Source organism: Numenius arquata, chromosome 1, assembly GCF_964106895.1.
Source record: "Numenius arquata chromosome 1, bNumArq3.hap1.1, whole genome shotgun sequence".
NCBI classification, from domain to species: domain Eukaryota; kingdom Metazoa; phylum Chordata; class Aves; order Charadriiformes; family Scolopacidae; genus Numenius; species Numenius arquata.
In genome coordinates this window covers 63,369,658-63,394,643 of record NC_133576.1, presented here as the reverse complement: position 1 = coordinate 63,394,643, position 24,986 = coordinate 63,369,658, and the positions used below count along the sequence as shown (strand labels likewise).

At 35.9% G+C, this 24,986-nt stretch overlaps 1 protein-coding gene across 3 annotated transcripts in view; it reads right to left on the bottom strand.

Annotated features, from left to right (window-relative positions):
* The window catches only part of NLGN4X (neuroligin 4 X-linked), a 133,318-nt gene that overhangs the window by 70,737 nt on the left and 37,595 nt on the right, over window positions 1-24,986 (bottom strand). For 2 of the 3 annotated variants that reach the window (XM_074149860.1, XM_074149950.1), the window contains one exon: window positions 10,370-10,522. In XM_074149860.1, coding sequence (XP_074005961.1) covers window positions 10,370-10,522 — 153 coding nt within the window. Of the gene's footprint in view, window positions 1-10,369; window positions 10,523-14,030; window positions 14,091-24,986 lie in introns of all 3 variants that reach the window. The other variant, XM_074149785.1, reaches the window with a different exon arrangement.

Here is a 24,986-nt window from a genome sequence, read left to right as displayed (position 1 = left end):
CCAAAACTGTGAAGTTTAATCAGATTAACTCCTGCAAAAAAAGAATATTAGTTTCATAGGGGAGAAAAAGAACAACTGTGGTCAGTAAGTTCTAAGTCCCTGCCACAAACTGTCCTACACAACTGCCTGCTGACCATCACAGGCATAGATAAACGTGAAAGAAAAATCAACTGGATAATTTATTAAGTCATTCATTTCTGCAAGATTAGATTTTGAGAGAAACTGCAGAGTAGGTCAGTACATCCTTGGAAGCATGAGCAACCAGTAACTTTCATTTTCTCCCCTGCAAATTTATACTGAAATACTGTAATTTTAAGAAGAACAACTGTAACTCCAGATTTAAATAAATTTGCCAGTGACAAAGATGAACTGGAAGGTTTTATAGTGAGAGCTGTTGGGATTTTTTCCCCTTAATCACTACATACTGTATTAGTTGTTGAAGGAAATTTGAACTTCACTTGAACTTTAAAATTACTTTCATTTTTTACCATCTGTCATTTTATAGTGACAGTTGCTTAATCTCAGGTTGTTACAATAGCTTGTAACACTTCTTTTATCACTGATTAAGATGGTGACAGTAGAGCAATGATTTAAGGTTTATAGCAGGTTATCACTGTCATTGAGTTAATTTCTGAATTTTGTAATAGATAAAAGCAACAAGTTAAATACAAAAAAATGAACAGTAGGTGCCAGGCGATACTACAAGCACTTAATTCCCTCAGCCTACTTTATAGGTATATATGAGGATAGAATTTGACCCTAACTTTGATCTCTTCTTGCAAAAGCTTCACTCAGTACTAATGAATTGAAACGACACTTGTTCCCGTCTGGAAAAAAAAAAAAAAAAAAAAAGAGAGAGAGATATGAAGTACTAATATGGTCAAGATTTGCTACATTTAAAGTACAAAGTTTCACTATTGCCTGTCTGCAAATTCTGAAATAATAACTCCTGTTTGTTTTTCTTCAAGTCTTTTTTAAGCGGCTTATTACTAATATGGAATCAGTACTGCCCAAATAAGTATAAAACCACACAGTCTCAAGGAAGGAATTTGGAATTCGCAGAAAAATAGAGATAAACCAACTAAAAGCATGGTATTTGAAAATAAATGACACTGCAGGAAATTCTTACTTGTCAGTGTTATTACAAAGGGAAAAAATGCTGAATTAATAACTAAATTAATATATACTATGAAAAAATTGTCACATTTCCATAGTCACATTTCAATTCATAATATTGTTTTAAATGAATCTAGATAAAGTCACACTTATCTTGATATTGCCAGAAAAGTTCAAGTCATGATTGCCATGTTTCCACATGTATCCACTACTAAGAAATGTAGACTAAGTAAACTAGAACTACCTCATAGCATTTTAACTTTTAGTCCCAATAGCTCACTGATTAATATAAATATTTTAGAGTATCAATAGTGGTATTATGAATTCAAAATATCAAAGGAAAAAATAAGGAATACAGATTCAACATTTCTTCTCATAAGATTCAGGAAAAATGCCCTTTACATTGTAAAAAAAGCATTACTTTTGTATAGGGTGATTAACTATAGAATCTCCACAAAATTTACATGGATTATATATAAAAAAATACACCTTAATACTAAAATATATAATGAAAACATCATTTTGACCATCAGTCAATGTGACAACAATTCAATGATACATATGCATTTTATCATGTTCAGAATCTTATCAAATAAGCTTTCAATTAATTAAAAACATGCCTTACAAAAATGTGCCTAAACGTTTCTGAATTTCAAATTAGTTATAGAGAATTGAGTAAGTTATATTTACTATACAAGGATGTTTAATATTAAAAAATAATTAAGGAATACCATATTTCTAATGTCTACAAAAACATGTTGATAGCAATGGAATTAACACTTATGTGTCATTTCTGGGAATTTAGGAGTTCCACTGAAGTAGAAAATCAGCTATGGCAACTGACATTAGCTGACACAATTTTTGGCCAACTAAGACAGGCCAGGGACCAAACTGGCCAGGAAATCTACTGCAAGAAGCTTAGAGATGTAGGTGAGGCAATGTAGTAAAGTTTGCATTGGCTTCAGCAATGCAAACAGTCATTATAAACTAAATTGAGCTTAAATAAACCTCCTTTCTTGTGTAAGCATGAAACTGTGATTTACTTAGCATTTTCCAGCTCCTGGGTCATTTCCACGTGTATTAATCTAACTTTGGCCTTTTCTACCAGCAGGTCACCTTTAAGTTTCCTGTACTTGTGGAGACACACACACTGGAGATAGAGAAGGGCTGTCTGGAGGTACAAAGGGAACAAATACCTGCATTTCTGAATATAAAATACCCACAAAGGAGTCATTCTGAACAATTGCACCAGTGAAGATAAAACTTGATATATTGTAGACTATTGTACAGTGCCAATACGAAAGAACCTGTCTTGAGATGTCATATACTACTTGCTTGCTTTGACTAGTGCTGAATAGAATAGAATAGAATAGAATAGAATAGAATAGAATAGAATAGAATAGAATAGAATAGAATAGAATAGAATAGAATAGAACGGAACATAGCTCAGTTGTAAGGGACCTACAATAGTCAGTCAAACCCTAAGCAGTCCATTTGCATTGATGCTTTAACCTGCAAACCAGGCACTCAGTGAAGTAAAGAAAGCTAAGCTTCTCAGTAACTTGCAGAAGTACTGAACCTCCTTGTAAACTGAACTCTGATTTGTATTACACTGCCTAATATGATCATTTATCGAGAGCTATAATTGCATGTGGATATAATTTCTAAGAGGAAGTCCAGCCTTTTAAGACAGAGTACTTAAAATGGATGTTTATTGCCAAAAAGAGAGATAGATAAGAGATAGGCTATTCTTATCTGCATGATTTGGAATTCTAAGAGGAAGAAAATGTTAAATTGAAAATGATCTCGGAAATGCTAAGTCAATTTTACAATTTTGAACTCTGAGTGCATCTAATTTACTGCAGTAGATGTTTCATTTAAGTCTGGCTTCCAAAATGTCTGATTCATATTTCAAGAATTCATCTCTGGTTTTGCCTTTAATAGCTCACTCAAGAACACCAAGTTCATATTTGAATATGATAACTTTTTTGAAGATTGTTTAAGATTTTTTTCTTCAAAGTGTGTAACACCATGACTGAATTTAACCGCATTCAAAAGTTGTGCTGGGGCTTTGGTTTAACTGTTTTGGGTTGGGTTTTTTTAGAGGGGAGATTTGTCAGTTTTAATTTTTACTGTTACACAAGCTAAACAGGGATTCAGGATATTGAAGTCTCACCATGAGACAGACAATTCAGGTCATGTCACTGTAAGACAATAATAATCATAATTCTCTACAACTACCTGAAAAGAGGTTTTGGTGAGGTGGGTGTCAGTCTCTTCTCCCAAGTAACTGGAAATAAGACAAGAGGAAATGGTCTCAAGTTGTGTCAGGGAGGTCTAGATTGGAATAATTTTTACACTGAAAGGGTTATCAAGCATTGGAACAGGCTGCCCAGGGAAGTGGTTGAGTCACCATCCCTGGAGGTATTTAAAAGACGGGTAGATGTAGTGTTTAGGGACATGGTTTAGTGATGGGTTTTGTCAGTGTTAGGTTGATGGTTGGACTAGATGATCTGAAAGGTCCCTTCCAACCTAGGCAATTCTATGATTCTTTTCTGTGATAAATCCCTCCTCTGTATTTTTCTTGTTGACATAATCCTGAAAAAGACACTAAATCAGTGTTTATAGCTAAGCTGAAAAGCTGTTACTTCTTCTTAAAGCATGAAGTCTTAAAGCATTAGTCTAATGAAGACTAAGAGTATAGATAATGAAGAGGAAGTACCTACACTGAGTGAGTCAGGTCGTTCAAACCATCCCATTTTCTAATGGGATGTTTCTAATACTAGAACATTCTTTGAATTAGGACATCTATTTTGCCTAATCCTCCCACTCCGCTGAATTTCCATTATTTCAATTAAATAATTCCCTAAATAATATGGGAATTTTGAAAAGTCAACTGTTGAATAACACTTATAAACTTGTAAAAAATACTGTCATCCTACATAGTGCTCAAAGCACCAGGTGGGGCTGGAGAGACAGCAGGACTTAGTACTTCTGTGTGTTACAGTATTGAATTTATCAAGACACAGGAGCACTGCCTTGCACTGGGACAAGCTAGCAATTTCCTCTGGCTCCAGCAGTGTCTTCAGTAGTCACTGTGGTGAGGTATGAGTAGGAACAAAAGCTCCTGAGCTGGGCAGAGGCAGGATCCTCCCAAACCCTAAAGTACACAAGAAATTAAGCACAGCACTGCAGCACTCCACTTTGAATAGGGCCCACTAAAATAAGTAAAAAGAAAAGCTAAATCTTTCTGGTTTATTGGCCCCAAAAGATCCTATCCAGGGAATATGTGTTGATAAATGTAAATTTATATCCAAAGGGAAAATATGGCCTTCTAAATAACATCAACAATTGCTGCACACATGCTTGGGGATCTAGAAATCTCAGGAAGAATAATTCCAGAAATATTTTTATTCAAAGGATAGAGAGGAATAATTAAAAAGTTGGAAAGTCTTGGGCTCAGCTGTCTGCTATTTTGCAACAATTTGTAGCTTGAACCCACAGAGAGAGAGTGATGAGGTACTTATTCTGAGGGCAGCTCTGCAGTCCTCCAAGATGGAGAAGAAATGTGGTTCTGTATTCTGGAGTTACAGACAAATATTGCACAATCTAAAGGTTCATATTTTAGCCAGATGCAAGAGTAAAAGATGGAGATGAAGATGTTCGTCTTTATCATCCAGTTACAATGTTTTGTAGCCTTGAAGGTCACCACATAACAGCTACTGCAAGTAAAGCCATTTTTCTGCCTGGGATGCCTGCTTTCTGGTTAACCTGAGACTAGAAGTTTCAGTATCCTGATTAGAGCCAACAGGCAACCAGACTTCCACGTATAAAACATGGAGAAACCTTGTCTTTATGGTGCTTGCTAAAACCTGATTCTAAAATTCAAAGGGTGCAGCGTTGTGTGTTAAAACCAGGTCTTTTCAAATCATAGGACTTTTACTAAGTTATAGGATGACCACAAACTCCATTAAATATAACTAAAATTATATTATATCAGAAGGTAGTAAAAGAAACTCATATAGTTTATATTCCATTAACTTGAAAAATATTCCATGGCTGTATAGATATTTCTTGAGGCCAGACTCAGTGATAGTCAGGTAAAGTAAGTTGTCCCTAACAATTTTCATTTCCCTCATCTATGAAGATATATTTCCAAAATCCAGGCTTTCTTAAGCATATAATCACTATTATTGATTCATTATCAGGTTCTCAAGCTGGGATCTGTTCCTACAGTTTAAACCTCTGGGAAGCTAATGTTAGCAGTGGCAGCAGCAGCAGCAGTTGCCTCCTGCTGACAGCAGTGTGAGGCTTGCGAGGTCCCCAGGGGTGTCTCGGCTCCCAGCACCCTTGGCCTGCTGGTGGGGGAGGTTCAAGCCAGCAGGATATAGGTCTCATGACAGGGGTGGGCAAGAGTGGGATGGTGCTGGCTGTCTCCATGACCAGTTCAAACCACAGGAAGCTGCATATAACCAGCCCCTGGGGCACGCCAGCCACCCAGAACACGGCAAACAGGCTGTGCAAACAGGGACGCCATAGGTTTGGAGCGGTGTCAGCAGTTCGTGTGTCGGTGCACATTGGAAGAGCTGCCAACCCTGCCAGTGACCGGGCTTCTGCCTGCTCTGCTGGCCTGCAGGCCTAGGCTGCAGCCTCAATGGTCACCCTAGATAGCTGATAGCTGTGCAAGCTTACCTAGAAGCTTGAGATCACCAGGGAATTAGAATTAGAAGAACAATGTCTTTCAAAAGAATTATCATTATATAAGTGGGCTATTTTTTTGGAGGACTATAAGGAGACCGTGACCTGCTGAAAGAAAGTGGTGTTCACCCGCTACAACTGCCACTGCTGTGGCTGAAATCTGAATGTAAAAACGACAGTCTATGTATGCTGACGTCTGCACCTAGACCTCCCAATAAGAGAAATAGCTCTCCACACCTTAGATTGCATGAAACTTCAGTATATGGAAGTCCCTCTAGCAGCTAAAGGCAGCAGTTGTCATAACTGGAAATGTGCCCAGCTGGAGGAACTCCTTGAACAAGTAGCTATGTTACCAGAGGAGCACAACAGGCGATGCAGTATCCAGGAATGTGAGCAGGAGGTCGAGACATGCTATTGTGCACTGTCCCAGACTAAGCAACAGCCTTGCCTTAAAGCTGTGCAAGGGGAAGGTAAGCCTGAATCCAACCTCGAGCTGTCTGTCTGACACAAGTAACTCACAAGATGGAGGACACTGGACCCTTGTCTCTGCTCAGGGCAGAAGAACCTTTCCCTATCCGCTGAAGTGCTCCTGTGTAACAGACATGATGTTTTGGCGTTGGACAATGAAGAGCATGTGTATAGCGGACAGGATCCAGGAAAAGCCAAACATGCAAACTTGATCCAACTACTCACCTACAGTAGAACCACTGTCACCAGAAAAGCATGTAAGGTATTAGGAACTGGAGATTCCCCACTGAGAGCCAAAGCACCCATTTGCCATCCAGACAATTTCTCTAGAGAAGTTCACTTCCTACGAGGACCTACCAGCTCCTACAGGAGCTCATATTCATGACACCTCTGAGAGGCTGCCAAGCCTGATGAACCCTACAGAATATCATCTGTTCCTACTGTTTCATGTGGGTTCTGTTGATAATGCAACAAGGCAAGTTAGGATATATGCCCCTCAGAGCAATATTAAAAGGATCAGGAGCACAGGTGGTGGTCTCTATCCTCCCAGTCACAGGAAGGGGTTCAGAAAGTGGGAAGAAAATTGAACAGGTGAATGCCCGGCTGTGTAGCTGGTGCCATACTCAAAGTTTTGGCTTCTATGATCATGGACCTCCCTTTGAGAAGCCAGGTTTCTTGGGAGCTGATGGGATTCATCTGAATGGGGTTCATCTGAACAAGGGAGGGAAGAGCCTCTTCGCCAACAAGCTGGACAGACTTATAGGCAGAACTTTAAACTAGATTTATTTGAGTAACAGAAGAGCCCGAGGCTGCTGATGTATTAGCAACCAACAGGGGAACACCTATGAAATGCCCCACAGGTATTAGGGAATTTTCCTCTAAAAAGGTGACATGGCTGAAAGCCCAACTGAAGTGTCTGTATACCAATGCAAACAGCATGGATAACAAACAAAAGAAGCTGGAAGCCACTGTGCAGCTAGAAAGCTATGATCTAATTGCTGTCACTAAAACCTGGTGGGATGAATCACACAACTAGACTGCTGCAGTCAATGGCTTTAAACTGGTGGGGGGTAGTTACCCTCTCTATAAAGATATAGATTGACTACACACAGCCTGAGATGAACAGGTTGAGAGCTTATGGGTGAAAATTAGAGGCCAAGCCAGCAAAGGAAACCTCATGGTCGGTGTTTACTATAGACTGCCCGATCAAGGGGAGGATGTTGATGAAGCATTCTTACTTCAACCACAGAAAGCATCACACTTGCAGACTGTGATCGTGCTGGGGAGCTTTAATCACCCTGACATCTGCTGGAAGAGCAGCACAGCCAGCTGTATGCAGTCCAGGAGACTCTTGGAGTGCAAGGTCAGGTTGGATGGAGCTTTGAGCAACCTGGTTTAGTGGGTGGTGTCCCTGCCCATGGCAGGGGATTGGAACTAGATGATCTTTAAGGTCCCTTCTAATCCAAACCATTCTATGGTTTGTCTGTCTAATATCATCCAGTGATTATCTATGCAGTCCTAATATATTTTTTATCTACTGCTGTTAATAACACAGTATAGACTGAAAGGAAAATAATTTAATGTGCCTCAGGAACAGAACGAACATTTATGGTAAGTATAGTAACATCCAGTATTCAGATCCATTCAAGTGATAGTTTTTCAGAAGAAGAAAAAATAACCTATAAAGGGTCTTCAGTAACTCATCATGTTGATTAATTCAATGCATATTCCTCCATCACAGGGTGTGATAATAGTGATAGAATTACACATTTCTGTCATTAAAGTCAGGTTTGCATATGTCCGCTTATGTACAAACTTACAAATCAAATGCAATTGAAACACACCAGATTTACAGAAATAAGTATATCTTTCAAAAAGATGATAATCCAGACTAGAAGAAATGGATACAAATATTGCCAGTCTTCAAACTGTATGTCATAATAATTGCACTACTTTTTTAACCTTTATGCATAATCACTTTTGTTCTCCATATGGTTGCTTACCTGAATAAATTGTGTTTTCTTTTTCTTTTTTTTTTACTTATGAAGCAAGTAAAAAACACATGGAATTCACCTAACTTCTTCCAATATCTAGGCAGAACCTAATACATTCTCAAGGATCACATTTACATTTCACCAAGGAAGAAAAAACAGAAATATGCTCATAAAACACAATTTGTCTAATTTTTTAAGTGCTAAAGGCATAATCTGAATATCTTCTGTTGTTCTAATTCAAATATAGACCTTCTATAACAAAGAATAAATTTCATAGTGTCTCAAAAGTTACATTTGCCACTGTTGAGAAGCAGTATTTAATGCCAAATATAAAACTGTATTTTTTGTAATCCATTTAAAATCCTCACAGTTATTACAATTCAGTTTTTTATATTAATGCCTCTGTAATGTGCCTTTTTTCCTAAATGCCACAATGTAAAAATATAGCATTCTGCCTTTTTTTTTTTTCAATATAAATACGTAAAATAGGAGCTCATCAATGCAAATATTGCATTTTTTCCTTTAGATTGATTTAAGGCAGCTGGACAATAAATTTTTAAACTGCTTATCATTATCTGTATCCTTCAAGAATCTCAGTTTTAAGAAACTGGAAGAAAACCTTTAGAGATCCATTAAATAACCTTTTTTACAGATTAACTTCTACCAAGTTCCTGGGTATACACTTTATCTAACAACAACAACAACAATCTAAGAGTCTTGAGTTCTTCACTTGTTTTTGGGGTTTTTTTTTTGAGTGTTTCTGAATACCAAAATTGCATGCATAATTATAACAAAATATCTTTTTCTATTCCTGACTTTATGTTTAAATCTGACTCTAACACAGAAAAAATGCTCTTTTGTATTTAAACAAGAGTCAAAATCAGGGGTAAGAAAAAAATTGTCAGTGCTCTAATGAGGTTGAAACACATTAACCACATTAATACATAACTCAGCAAAAGAAGTTTCCTGTGTTCCAAAAGAGTACATGCCAATAATATAGAACAGATTTGCTACCAAGGAAAACAAGATTAAAAATCTTCGTAAAAGCCATGCTAAATCAAAAAAAAAACACACACAAAATTTCTGTACTTTACCTCGTGTATCTAAAATGCTGGAAATATGAGCATTCTAGCAGTCTACATGCTATTCTATACTGACTATATGCTTTTTCATTAATATAAAATGTATTTCTAGTGTCTGCTATTATAAGCAAATTTTTAGGTTAATTTTCTATGGAAAGTAGAACTTCAATAAATAAACCTTCATTTTGTGAAAAGCTTGGTACATGCAAACATTCAGGAGTCAGAATCACAGAGAAGGCAGAAAAGATTTTTGGTCTGTTGTCATGGTTCTAAGTTTATTTATTCAATCTAATACTGGCAGAAGAATATTTATAATGTCAAGAAGATACAACTTCTGTTCTGTCTGAAAGACAGAAGTATTAATTTCTCTCAATATTATAATTCATGGTTATGGAGTTCTTTATATTAGGAAGATAATTTCACTCCTTGAAAACCCTTAACTCCATATTACCTGCAACTGAATTCCATCAGTGTATATAGCCTGATTTGTCTGTATTACCTCTACATCTTCTGCCCTAAAAAATCAATTTGCACACAATAATAATAAATACAGGTAAACAGTCATATTTTTCCTTCTTCCTACTACTACCAATTGTTTTGAAATTGGAGAGTACTCATTCTTGATTAATTTTCTTCCTTTTTTACATGTAATTAAGAAGATTTTAATGAGAAAAAGATACACGTTCTCATAACTTGTTAAATCACTGAGCCAGGAGCAAATAGGATATGACGACAAATTTAACATAAAGCAGCACTAACGTAATTATAAATATCCAGTCATTTTTGTCAAAGGTGGAGGCAGCTGTCAAAAACAAGGGGACATGTAGCCTAGCTCAGTTTCCATAAAATATTGAACAGAATTAAAAATTAACATAATACAGTCTACCCACTAGCAAGAATGTTCTGTTTAAAAAAAAATAAAAATGGCCCAAGGATCTATGATCGATTGGTGGATAAATTAAGCAATAAAACATTTCTGTGCAATTGGTGATGAAGAAAAGAGTCACTTACCTAAAACCCCCAGCCTGTAATTGAGCGTGACAACAATGACATTTCCGTAACTTGCGAGAATGCTGCCATCAATCATATTTCCAGTACCCTCCATGTAAGATCCACCATGGATGTAGACCATAACAGGTTTCTTGCTGTTCTGATCATGAATGTCTGAAAAAATTCAAGTAAGGAAAACATAATAAAGTAATAAAAAATAATGAAGTATGGAATTAGCAATTTATAACTATGTTAAAAATATTCTTAATTGTTTCTTACATTTTCAGTATCATCACCACCACTTTAATCATCTAGCTTACACATTTCAGGATCATCCTGCAGGCCTAATATTTATAGTTTGAATATCTCTCTTGGTTCCTTCAAATACTATTTCCTCTGAAATGTTCTCAGAACACTTGAAATGCCTTTGTATTATAAGGAATTTACTATGAATATAAATGTCTAAAAGCCTAAAGATAAAAATCAAATTACAGAGTAATCTTGTCTTTTTTTAGAAGATTCTGATTCAAGTATATGCTGATTTAGAAGTATCTCTATATTTAATAACAAAATTACAATAATGATCCATACTTTCCCATTCCTCACTGAGACATACTTGAAATTATATTTCCAATAGTTCAGTAAGATATAATATCACAAAATCAAATTGTTCTGATAGAATTAAACATAATAAACTGTTCCTTCTTTCAAATATCCTAAGAGTTAACAAACACAGAGAATTTATGTGAATTCACAGCCCAGATTTTTTCATTTAAAGCAAATGATGTCTTTTGTGTTGTACCTTTCCTTGTCATGGTAGCTAAGCCCTAAAGAACAGCCTTGAATTAATGGTCCTTTATGGTATGGCTGATCTTTTGTATACACAGAAAAGCTCTTCACTTATCAAACAGATAAACAGCTGGGTCTTTATTTCTAAAAGAAAGTTAGATGAAATTGATAGTAATATTTTCATACTTCAGAGTGAGTTTTAAAAATACACTAATTGGTGATTTGGGATATATTTCGGACTGGATTCATATCTTTCCCTCTAATAACACCTGACCCCAGGGATGGTTCAGACTACTTAAAGTAAGAACATATGTTCTCTACAGAAACAGTGGGAACAGAGACTAAACTCCTCTAAAAAGCAGAGGGCATTCAGGAAGCTGACCTTAGACATATACACCTTTTACAAATAATTCAGTGAATCTGCAGGTGGAACAGGAGCACATCTTTCAACCATACAGTACAACATATAAGGGAAAGCAGAGTCCCTGAATATTCAATCAGGATTAAAAAAAAAAAAAAAAAAAAGCTGCGTGCTCTACTTTGGGTAGGATACGCATATATTGAACAGTGGAAAAGGGAAGTGGAGGAAGAAAAAGCTGAGCTAAATACCTAGAAGTAGGGGACCTTGGTTTGAAAGCCTTCCAAAACTCTTCCCTCTTCTCAGGTTTGTTAGGAAATACTCTAAAATGTCAAATATGTGATCAGCAATGAGACACCACATATATAATATTTTGTACATGTAATTTGAGCATATTTAAAGATAAGTTATGACTGCTCATATTCCTATGGTCAACTTTTGCCTTACTTATGTGCGTGCACTACCCTAAATATCAAAAACTGTCAGCTGAGTGCAAGGAACCTATGTTCAGGCTCCAGTGTACACCTGTCTATTTGTCAGAGTTTGAGGCTTCTCATAGAATATGCCTTCTTTTCATAAAAAGATACATACTTTATGTGTTGTATTTTATGTGTTGTATTTGAGCAGCTGAACAAAAGGTTCTTTTTAATAGTTGTGACTATAAGAGTAACACAGATATTAAACAGATCATATAAAGCAATGAGTGGATCTAGCATCTAGTGGATGTATTTTTTTATACTTAGCATTTTCAGCAAAGTACATGACAGTGTTTCATCTGTGAAGGCTCAACTAAGCCCTCAAAAAATGAAAGCAAAAGTTATTTAACACTTTTCCCCTCTCGCTATGAAGTCTCAGGCCATGAGTTGTTTTATTTAATCCTTCCTCAGGGTTGAATCTTTCACTGCTGAAGACAATGGGAGGTTTCCTCTTCCCTTTCAATGGGAACATGATTAGCTTCAACATAAAGGAAATGAGCTCCGTGGTTTATGTGCTTAGGTCTAAAGTGGATGCCTTTGTTAATGATGAAACCCTAACGTTTTGTAACATTTTAAGAAGTCTAAATAATAATGTATTCATAATCCAATATCTATCTTACATTTTTAAAGCAATTTCACTTTTGTTTGTTACTTATCCTTTGCTTTAAAAGTAACTACAGAATTTGGTATAGGAAATGATGATACCATAATTTTAAAAAACCATATGTTGCACAGAAATAGGAAAGTGATATTCAGAAAATAACAGTAATTTTTGAGAATTCTGCACAGCATTTTTGCATTATAAGAAATAATGTAATTCAGCAATGAAGGTGGTGCAGTAGAGGGCAACCAGTGTCTATCAAAGACCAGAGATTTTTATTACAGTATTTTATATATGGATAGAGTAGCTACAATTGAGCTGAACTCCCAGGAAAAGAGGAGATAGTGTCTCACTGCAGCATGAATGATTGTAAGGGGAACAGAGCAGACAAATGTTTCAAAGTCATTTGAACTGATGTCAGATAGAGGAAAACAGGAAAAAAGTCATGGAATAACACTTCGTATTGGCCAAGCATGAGAGGAATAAGAAACAGCGCTCCCAAACCAGACCAATAAACTAAGTCTGTTATCTTCTCAATTAATTTGAAAATATTTTTTCTGAATTTGGTCAATGTATAAAGTAAAATAAACTTTCAGTGTAACTTTAATGAAAAGGAAGGGTGAGAATAGAGGAAGATTTCATGACTTCTTTCTATTTTAGTGCATCCTAAATAGCTTTGCTGTGCCAAGGCAAGAAAAAAGTGTTTCCTTGTAAAACTTTTTTGGGTGCTTCACTCTGAACTTTAGCATTTCCTTTCAGGGAATCCAATCCAACTCTGAAAGAAGTCAATGAAAATGATTGTCATTGATTTCAGTGGGAATGTGGTCAGAGTCGAATGAATGTATCTCAGAGGCTAGCTGATTACAGGAAAAAACAATAAAACAACATCAACAGCTTCTTATTTTTGTGTGTGTCCTGAAATAAACCACATCCTGTGAGAAAAAAATAATTACATTAATAAAAATAGCAGAGACAAAGCACAATTCAAGTGCATCAATGTACAGCATGTGCAGTGGGGAAACAGTGGAAGTGAAAGGAAGGATATATGTGAGTTTTTTCATGAATTTCAAACAGGTGAATTTACAAAATGTAGGAAAAGAGCACATGCATGTTTTTAAATTCCATTTTCTTAACCTAAGAAAGAACAGGGAGGGGAAAGTATGTGGTTTCAAATAATATTTAGGTTACTCACTTCACACACCTTTAGGAACAACCTTTACACCTATGTCACAGGGGAACTGTAGTCATCTATATGCTAATTCGGTTTTTAAAAAGAAAAACAATGAAAGTAATTTCTAAAGAAGAAAATAAAGAAGCACACTGAAATGTGCTTCTGCAAATAAGGGACTGAAAATCATGTTGAAATAACAGCAATAACAATAACAATAATTATTATAATAAAAATTAAAAAGTTCATGTTCATGCATCAGGGTCGAGCTTTGAAAAAACAAAAAATACCTTCATCTTCACCACGATCATTACTGGTTATATCATCTGCGCTTTTCTTTGTGTTGGCTCCTGGGATCATAGTGAGGAGGAGAATAAAGGGAAAAAAGAGAATTCAAAAACAGCAGATTCTCAAAAATAAAAAACCCACTAGTACAAAAAAAAAGAAAAATGTAACAAAAATGTCAAAATCTGTTACATTTGAAATTGAAAAACAAAAAAAATGCAAACTGCACATAAACATAAAATGTCAAGAAGAACAAATTGAAAATATTTGAAAAAATGTATCATATTCTGTGACAATGCAGTTACTTCAGCTAAAAGTGATTTCTGCAAAAACAAAATTAATGTGCTATTAAAAAAGAATAATATAAACCAAAAAAGTGTATTAAAAATTTACCAAATTATGGTTTCTACATAAGAAATGCAATTTATTTCATTCTGTTTTGTAACCTTGAAGAAATAATTCCTTCAGTCACTATCTTCAATGGCTTTACATTTTATTCATCCTCATTAGAATTTATTAAGAATTAGCTACAACCTGAATTTTAGATGGAACCAATGCAAATAAAATTATTATTGTCTCACACAATTTGAATGGACCAAGACAAACCACAAAGACCTCCTTAAAATTTAATCTTGTTTCCCATATGACCAAAAAGATATTTAAAACAACAGACTGTAAACAAAGGTGAAACAGAGATGAGTCAATTCCAGACACGAAATTTGTCCAAAAGTAGCCTTGGTTCACGTTATACCACATTTCATGCTCTTTAGAAAAACCTAGAAATTAACTGAAAACAGTTACTTACCATGGTAAGGAACTTGCACTTATTTAGTAGAAGATATAGTAAAGAATACATTTTAATGTGTATTCAATATGCTTTTTCAAAATACCTTTAAGGTGTATACATGCACACACACACATACACACACGTGTTCATACATGCCATATCAATTTCTTTGAGAAATGTTAGCTATAGGCTCTAAATCTCGGTCAGCAACCAAGTTTTGTCCTTTTTTTTTATACTTTTCCAAATTAGTTTTAGCCCAATGAAGGTTGAATCCTTTCTCAAGTGCTACTGAAATGAAATTAATTTTGTATTTAGATAAACCAAGTACTCCACCTGTAAAGTGCCCTTAAACTATTTTTGATCAATGTAAAATATTAATGAGAAATAATTATTCATAAACAATAAATCCACCTAGACACAAGTTTGAAAGCATATAACAGAAGAAATTTTGATCTTAGTTCCCCCAGTGAGGTAGTCTTCTAACTGTTCAATAAAAACATATGATCATCGCATGCCAAATATAAAAATCAACTACCACATATCATTTCTATGAATTTAAAAGTAACAAAATCAATTTGACCACGTATAGAGAGAGCCACACAAACACTGTATGTTTAATTATTTAAACTGTTATCCACATTTAAAGTAATTTGAGTGAAAGAAGTAGATGTGCCCCAAAACATTTTAGGTCAGTTACTATTCACCCCAAATCATCAATATATATACAAGTAACATATTGCAAGGATTTTCTCTCTAATGTTCTTCCTGAAGTGACTCCAGTCCAGTGCACTTCAGGAAGAACAACCCAAGTGTAATGCAAATTCAGAAAACGTCACCACACTATTCCACTAGATGTGATGAGACACAAATATCACATAACACAGGTATGTGACTTAAGGTCATCTGCAATATTTGAAACATTCTTTATTTCTTTTCCTTCATTCTTCACAGCTTGAAGAAGTAATGGAGCAATCAATTTTCAGAACAACTTAATATAATTCTAAAATATATTTAATTAGAATTAAATACACTTGGAATGCTGTTTCTCCTACGTCTTGTGGAACAGTCTTTCATTTGTCTCTTAGTAACTGAAACATATTTTATAACTAAGTTCTTGGGTTTGAGGAGTTTTTTAATTCATTTTGAGATCTAAGTAAATGGATTACATCAATGAGTTCTCAGACTGGGTTTCTGTGTTCCTACCACATTGGTAGCCATAGAATCATTAAATTATTGAATCACAGAATCATTTAGGTTAGAAAAAACCTTTAAGATCATTGAGTCCAATGATTAACCTAACACTGCCAAGTCCACCACTAAACCACGTCCCTAAGCACCACATCTACATGTCTTTTAAATGCCTCTAGGGATTGTGACTCAACCACTTCCCTGGGCAGCCTGTTCCAATGCTTGATAACCCTTTCAGTGAAGAAATGTTTCTGAATATCAAATCTAAACCTCCCCTGGCAAAACTTGAGGCCGTTTCTTCTCATCCTACCACTTGCTACTTGGGAGAAGAGACCAACCCCCACCTCGCTACAATCTCCTTTCAGGTAGTTGTAGAGAGTGATAAGATTTCCCTTCTATCTCCTTTTCTCCAGACTAAACAACCATAGTTCCCTCAGCCCCTCATTGCAAGACTTGCTCTATAGACCTTTTGCCAGCTTCATTGTCCTTCTCTAGACATGCTCCAGCACCTACAGTACCAATGTCTTTCTTGTAGTGAGGGGCCCAAAACTGGACACAGTACTCAACGTGCAGCCTCACCAGTGCCAAGTGCATGGGGACAATCACTTCCCTTATGCCCCTGGCAACACCATTTCTGATACAATCCATGTGGATTATAAATTTGGTATGGAACTGTTTGAGGAGTACAGAATTGTTATTGTTGGAATCATTTCAGTAGCACCAAAAATACTTAAGATACTTGGGAAGATTTTTAAGAAAAGTTATATTGATTTTTTTGAAAATGTAAGCTTCCAGAAACATATTATCTCATACACAGTGGAAAAATTAGAATCTTCCAACCATGTTGTGTGCTTTTTGTTAAAAATGTTGATTCATTTGTCCTGAAACTTCTATAAGAAGATATTCCCTGTCATAAGAAAACAAAAGACTTTCATGCCTTCTAAGGTAAACTTAAGGTTGCACCTCAAGGCGTTAATCTAGGAGACAGAATGGGAATGTGACCCAGAACCTCCCGTGGCTCAGGAGGATTCCCTGCCTGCAGCAACTGCTCGTCCTGTAAACCAGTGCTTCCCTCTACTTTGGAGCTTCTTTTAGGGGTTGAGGCATTTTTCTTCCCCATATATATAAAAATCAACAGACTACCAATTTTAGCCTTGGATTACCATGCACCAAGCACACATTATTGCTGCATTATAGGATTGGCCCTTCTGCAGTCTAAAAAGTGTTTACTCATTCATCCCACATGAAACATAGACGGTAAATCTTAGCAACAATCCTGGAACTGGCAGTAGAGTGGAGGGCAGGGCAGAGAGCAGTGGTGATCTAGCTCATTAAAAACTGAATTCCAGGAGTATCTCTATTGACCAGTCTAGCGTTTGACTGGAGTTCTTGGTTTGCAAGGTTCATGTTTCACTTTTCATGCTGATGAAAAGTATCAAAGAAAAACATTTCAAAATGCTAATAGGATGGGCAATTATTTTCCAAATATTCCAAATGGCCAAGGCCAGGAACCATTTAATTACGTATATTAAATATGTTGTAGGTATCATAGCTCTGCTGAAGATTACATTTGTATAGAAGTTCATGTTTTAAAAGGTTATAAGAGGCCTTACTGTTAATGACAACTAGAAAAAGATGTGACTTCACAACATATGTATTAAATGCCATGTGACCTCTTTACATTTGCCCTAAAATTCCATTCATTGATGAGTGAAAAATGCATGGTGTAACTCCTTACTGAACTGTCCCCCATACAATTCTTGTGGAAAAACTGGCTTCACACGGCCTGGATGAGCATACGATCTGCTGGGTCAAGCAATGGCTGGCTGGAAGGTCCCAAAGAGTGGTGCTCAATGGATTTAAATCCAGCTGGCAGCTGGTCACAAGTGGTGTGCCTCAGGGCTCAGTGTTAGGACCATTTCTGTTTAATGTCTTTATTGATGATCTCGACAAAGACATAGGGTGTATCATCAGCAAGTTCGCAGATGACACCAAGTTAAGCAGGAGCGTTGATTCCCAGGAGGATAGGGAAGCTCTACAGAGAGACCTAGATAGATTGGATCATTGGGCCAAAATCAATGGTATGAGTTTCAACAAGGGCAAGTGCCAGGTTCTGCACTTGGACCACAACAACCCCGTGCATTGCTACAGGCTTGGGGAAGTGTGGCTGGAAAGCTGCCTGGAAGAAAGAGACCTGGGGGTTTAAATTGACAAGCGGCTGAATATGAGCCGGCAGTGTGCCCAGGTGGCCAAGAAAGCCAACGGCATCCTGGCTTGTATTAGAAATAGTGTGACCAGCAGAAGTAGGGAGGTGATTGTGCCCCTGTACTCAGCACTGGTGAGGCCACACCTCGAGTATTGTGTCCAGTTTTGGGCACCTCAATACAAGAGAGATATCGAGGTGCTGGAGCGAGTGCAGAGGAGGGCAACGAAGCTGGTGAAGGCCCTGGAAAACAAATCATATGAAGAGCGGTTGAAGGAGCTGGGACTGTTTAGTATGAGGAAGAGGAGGCTGAGGGGAGACCTCATCACTCTCTACAACTACTTGAAAGGACACTGTAGAGAGGTTGGTGCTGGTCTCTTCTCGCAGGTAACTAATGACAGAACGAGAGGGGATGGCTTCAAGCTGCAACAGGGTAGGTTTAGACTGAACATTAGGAAAGAATTTTTCACAGAAAGAGTGGTCGGGCATTGGAATAGGCTGCCCAGGGAGGTCGTTGAGTCACCATCCCTGGATGTGTTTAAGAGCCGTTTAGATGTGGTGTTGGGGGACATGATATAGGGGAGAACTTTGTAGTGTAGGGTAGATGGTTGGACTCGATGATCCCAAGGATCTCTTCCAACCTGGACAATTCTATGATTCTATGAACTATGTCAAACTTCTTTTGTAAAGGATATTTTGCTTGCCAGAAAATGTTTCTTTTATTTTTTTTTTTCCAGTATATAGTGTGATAGTAAAGAGTTACAGAGTAGCATAGGCATATATGAGCCAGTTCCAAACTAGTGCCAGTCAATGTAGCCATAATAAAGCAGGGATCCATGTGGGCTACTTTTTTTCCTCTCTAAGAAGCTCTATGAGCAATGCAGTTATAAACTTTAATTTAGTAAGCATCTTTCTTTAAAAGTTTTTCATGCTGAAACACTAACTCATGTGCTTTTAAAAATTTTTGATTTCATTTAGCTATGGATGTAAAGTCACCTTGTATTCCCATACTCAGTCTTGATGCCATGCAAACATCTATCACAAATGAAGAAGTCACCCTGCTGTAAGCACACCCTCTGGGTCACATTTCCTTTTAAAATAAATAAAACTCTCATTCAGAAACAGATTTTCTGGGGTTGCAAGTCTTCCCAGATGTATTCACAATTTATCCAACATCTTCCTCCATTCAGATAATATGTATCATCTATATGTAATGTACTCAGGTCCCCTGCATGCAGTTTACCAGCGCTTGCATTTTAGGTATCCATTCTGAAGCCTCTAATAGCAGCAAAAAATTATCGACTACTGCTTAAGCTGATGCCATTTCTTTGCATTTTATATGTAATTGCTCCATCTGTCACACAGTATACCTTTTGACTCCATTTAATTTTGGGAAATCGCTTGGTTTTCAGAAATCACACAGCACATTATTACTTGTATGACCTCCCAGTTTCACATAGAGCACGCTCAACCTTCTGGAAACTTCCAGCTCAAACCAGATTAATACAGGATTTAATAGCCATTTTCTCAAATGATATGTCTTATTTATACAGCCATTTCAATAGATGTCTAAAGCTCTTGGTTTCCCATCCCATGAGAACTATTATAATTTTACAATCAGCTTGAGTCTACAGTTCATTACAGTCTTGAGGGAGAAATAGGAAAGCAGAGCTGTACCTTCCTTTCTGCATTTCTCCCAAGACTGGTGGCTTAGCTTTACTTTGAGTCTCACTTAACACACAAACCTTAAGCCATTTCATGTCCAAAAAAGAGGGGTCTGTCAGTGGGGTAGTTTGGGTGCCATAACACTGTCCCTGGCTCATGGCTATGGCCAAGATTCTTTAGCTACCTTTACAGCCATACAAAAAAGTTCTCATTTGGCAGCTGAAGATCAAAAGAGATGTTTGGGCTTTCAAATAAAAGCAGAGGAAAGTGATTATTAGGATTTACAGCTCGTAAATTGTCTTAGAAGTTGGCTGTGGATCACCTACATTAGCAGAGATCACAAAGACAACGTATCTATCTATATACCTGTATGTCGACTTCAATTGGAGAAAGAGAAATATATGCATATTGTCTTTATTTAAATAACCATAATTTCCTAATTATTTACTGAATACTGGCAACCTGTGTGTGCAATTGCATGGGGGTGCATAGATATGTACAAATATATACACATAGGTGTACATGAAAATTACCTATGTAGTTAATAGCCTTCCAGAAAGAACACAGGTTTATTCTATGGCACTCCCTTCCCATAATGGTGTTAAAATGAAATTATAATCTGTCAACAGTGTGCATAACTCCAGCAAACAGCCATATTCAATGATTTCAAAGCAGTCCTTAGACATAAATTAGATGCCTTCCATCACTCTCCTAAATAATATAAAGACTTAGATTCCTACTGCTCTAGGTGGTTTTTGATGTAGAAGCCAATGAAAGCTCAGAATTTTACTTAAATTTGCCTGAATTAAATTTGTTCGGTTTTGTTTTAATTCCTATATTATCACTGAATAGCAGAAGACACACAATTACAGTGGCCATTATTCTGACACCATTAACAACAGCAACAACAAAATCATTTGGGTTGCAACTGCTAGCTCTGTATCTCAGCAACATTTAACTAAGGAACGTGTAACTAATTGAATTTGTGTTCTTAATTACTCCAGCTTCCACACACACAAAACAAAAGTCTCCCAAATTCCAGACCACAGCAAATGTGTAGGTGCTGCTACATAGACAGAAAATGTTTCTTTTCAAGAAAAGACAATTAAATGACAATTTTGATTTATATTCGAAGTTGGATAGACTGTAGGAAAATGCAGCAAAAAATCCCTACAGTTTTGTGTTCCATGTATTAGCAAGGATTAAAACAAAAAGAAAATGCTATTTCACAAACTTCTTTCAAATAGTTTTAGAGAACCAATAAAAATCTACATAGACACTTATATTGAAAAAGAAAAGTTCTAAGGTTGAAAATGGGTTGCATAAAAAATATTAAATTCTAATATTACCTCAGCTCTTTATTCTACAGTGCCTATGGTTTTCAATTACATAATTACACATACCTTTGTTTTCAGAAAAATTGTTTGCATCTTTCTATGCATTAACTCTTCCATGTACAGAGATTGAAAGTGGGATGAAATTCTTAATATTTTACAAATGTCAGTACTGTGTATACTGTTCCTCCCAAATAAAGACCAAAATAATGAGTATTCCATGCCCTAAATGTTTTGCAGAGAAGAAATTATAATATTCACACAGATTCCAGGGTAGCAAAAGTCTTCAAACTATCTGTATAGATGGTATGTGACCTTGACGACTGGTTAGGCCCAAAAAGAGCTTACGAAGAATAACAACAAAGTTAGCACTTAAGAGCTATGTTGTTACATGAAATTTGGGACTGTCTACATTCTGATTATACTATCTGTATTCAGCAGCTAAATGCTATTGACTCTTATTCCAAGTAGGATGCAAAAGATCCTTAACTCATCTAACTTTAGGCGAATGGGGTATCTTTTTTTTTCAAAGCTTCCTATATATTTAGTTTTAGGAAAGGGAGCTATTTATTCTAAGAAGGTTGTTAAATATATGTCTATGATGAAGATAAACATTGGCATTTACACTGGACACTTGTCATAATTACTAAACACCTGAAAGCTATTTTTTATTCTGAATATATTTGCATTTCATTAGATTGCATTTATTCATCCTGGAAAAAATTATAAATCTAATTAATTTTATCTTTCATCCTGTTTTAATCTATTTTGGTACATTTTCTACCAAAAAAAAAAAAATTGCTTTGAATAAAAATTACTGAGAATAATATATTTCAAAACTATTAAATTAAGGTTCAAGAGATTGCCTTTATTGATAATTATTAACAGAGAAATAATTATTATTTTATAAGATTAACAACTAATCTAAAAATAAGGTAGCTACATAAATTCAGTAATATTTTTGTAAGGATTTTTTGTTACACAAGTTACACCACATCTAGAACTTAAATTCTTCTAAATACAGTACATTGCTTTGACATAGCCAAAAGAAAGAAGGCATTGTGCAGCATATCCTTTCAGTGACCTCAAACAGATAAGGGGAGTGTTTCTTGCACTTCCAGTGTAACTCTGGAATCTGCTCTATTTGACGGAGAACTGGACTGAGCCTGCAATGCTTACTGATTGAATAATAAAGGCTCATTAAAAAGCATAAATCTACCATATAGTTATTTAAATTAATTCAGACAGAAGCACATATTTTTCCATACGAGCACCAGGAAGAACACTGTCAGTACGAAACTATGGCAGTGACCTCAAATAGCTTAAATTTCTCTACTAAATTGGCGCACTCGATAAGGTGTGAAAGTAAAAATGCTAACATGTCTGAGTGCACAATACTGCTGTGTAAAAGCATAGAATTTGCTTTCACCCATCTCACCTCCCTCATCAGCTAAGCCATTTTGAAATTTGGAAAATATACCTACAGTCTACTTTCTTGAATTACAACATCCTAAATATAACAATCAGTTCAATACACTGAAATGTTTAAAAATACTCTCTTTCCTTTTGTGTTGCATATGTGGTAAAGTGCTGGTAAAGCTTTTAGGTGCTTAGTTTTAAGCATATGAGAAGCCACGTTGTCTTCAAAGAAAATGCCAGTATGCATAATGTGATATGCACTGTGATGGAGCTGGCTTCAGTCCTGTGTGAGGACCAAGAACATGAGCAAGTCTACAGTAAACACTACAGTAAAGGTCCAAGAATATGAGACCCCCAGTAGGATATATAAATCCCACTGCAATTCTTTCCAGAGGTATGTGTAATATACTGCACTGGCAAGTCAGCGGGTGTAAGATATGGGTAGAGAACATTTAGCTGCAGATGGTCATAAAGCTGCTAGCATGATGATTATACTACAATTAAGTTTCCAAGAATGTATAGGACTTTTAAATTAGAAGGCACAAATCAACATTTGTTATTAATCAAAATTCCTAAGGTTAGATGTATCTACACTCCAGGTGATCTGTGTAACTAGTCTTTGCAGAAAGAGTTTAGCAATGTTGGCATAACGCTACCTATAACTAAAGCGTGAGTACTTTCAAATAAGACAGTACTTATGTCCCATTTAAAATGAACGTGAATTAATATTTTTTTTAAAAAAGTGAATTAGCAGCCAGTTTTAATAACTAAAGGTAACTGTTACACCTTCTCTGCAGACAGCTGAGCAGCACAAGAGCATACTCTACATTTAACAACTGCTGGGGAAGTTGTTTGTGCAAACTTTCCCTTTGAGCATTTGTAGGCACCACTGTAAGATGTGAACTGAATAATCAACTCTTAAGAATGCCCCTAATTATTTGATGCCGCTATTCTAATTCTTCATTTTGAACACAAGCTCAATTCGCAGTTGCCTTTGGAAAATTCAGGAAGTAATTGTGTTTGTTATTTCAGTGGATCCTGTGAGAATGTAATTTTATTCCATTGTAATAGATAATATAATAGTTTAGCGCCATATTCACTTCTAATTTTGATGTTTACTGGATCTCTAACATCTTAGTTTTTATTTGGGAATCATGGAAGCGTTAGCCACAGGTAAGTAGGAGGTCTGTATAAGATATCCAAAGGAGATACAAGCAAAACTTCATTCAGGGTTTGTTTTCTTTAGTGTTTTTGTTTGTTTGTTTGTTTTTAAGCACATAAGTGTTTTCCATACTAGATTTCAATGGCATCTTCATCTACATGCAACAATGTATTAATTCTTAACTGGAATTAACTACATCAAACCTGATAAACAATCAGACTACCAAAAAACTAAAATGTTAATAAAAGGAGTTAAAAATTAAAAATTAAAAGAAGACATGGGATAGAATATACTATAGCTATTTCAGAGAAAACCAGGTCTAAGGTCGATATGATGAAGAGCTTTATAATCTGAATTATGACTATTTAATTATTCTAATACTTCCAAAAATAGTATGTGCAAGAAAAGATTTTTCCTAGGATTGGACAGCAGATGGCTAGGAAATAAGATGAAAGCTGGAAACTTCATTTAAACATTTTATTCATTATTACTCAGTACTGAAAACTTATATGACTTTGCTAAACAAAATTTAGCATCCTTGTTCCAAAGATCTTATGCTGTGACAAGACACCAAAGAAAATACTGACTTGGTAACATTTTTAGATAGTTTCACAGAAAAATATTATGTAAGAGGGATGAGGAAGGGGAAAGCACAGACAAAATTTACAGCACTCCATATTATTTACATTCTGACTACTTCAAAGCATAAGTTCTGAGCATATTACAAAGCTGTGAGATTTCATCTACAAATGTTGTTAAAGTGGAACAAGGATCTTTCTGATTCTTACATGCTATATAATTATTAATTATATTAAACTGGAATCAAAACAGCTGGTCAGAATCATGATCTAAACTTTCAGTCTTCAACAGCACAGCACCGATCCCACTAGTGTCTGATACATCTAATCTCCATTACTTGATAATACCAGTTAGCTGGTTTTCATGCATATTATGTTTGTGGATTATGTATTTGTTCTGATGGAATAATCTTTTCTCTATTGACTAAAATTAATGAGAATTCATGTATCTTTTTGGTTTTCCGTTTTGCAATGTTCCAAGCATAATTTCAGCTTAATATTTTCAATGTTGGGGTTCATGTTTTAATCAAAATTTAGAAAGGAACAACAGTAGTTTGTAAATTATATTATGCGACAGAGTAGGAAATTAGACGGAAATAATAAAAAGTCTGGTATGATGTAGTTA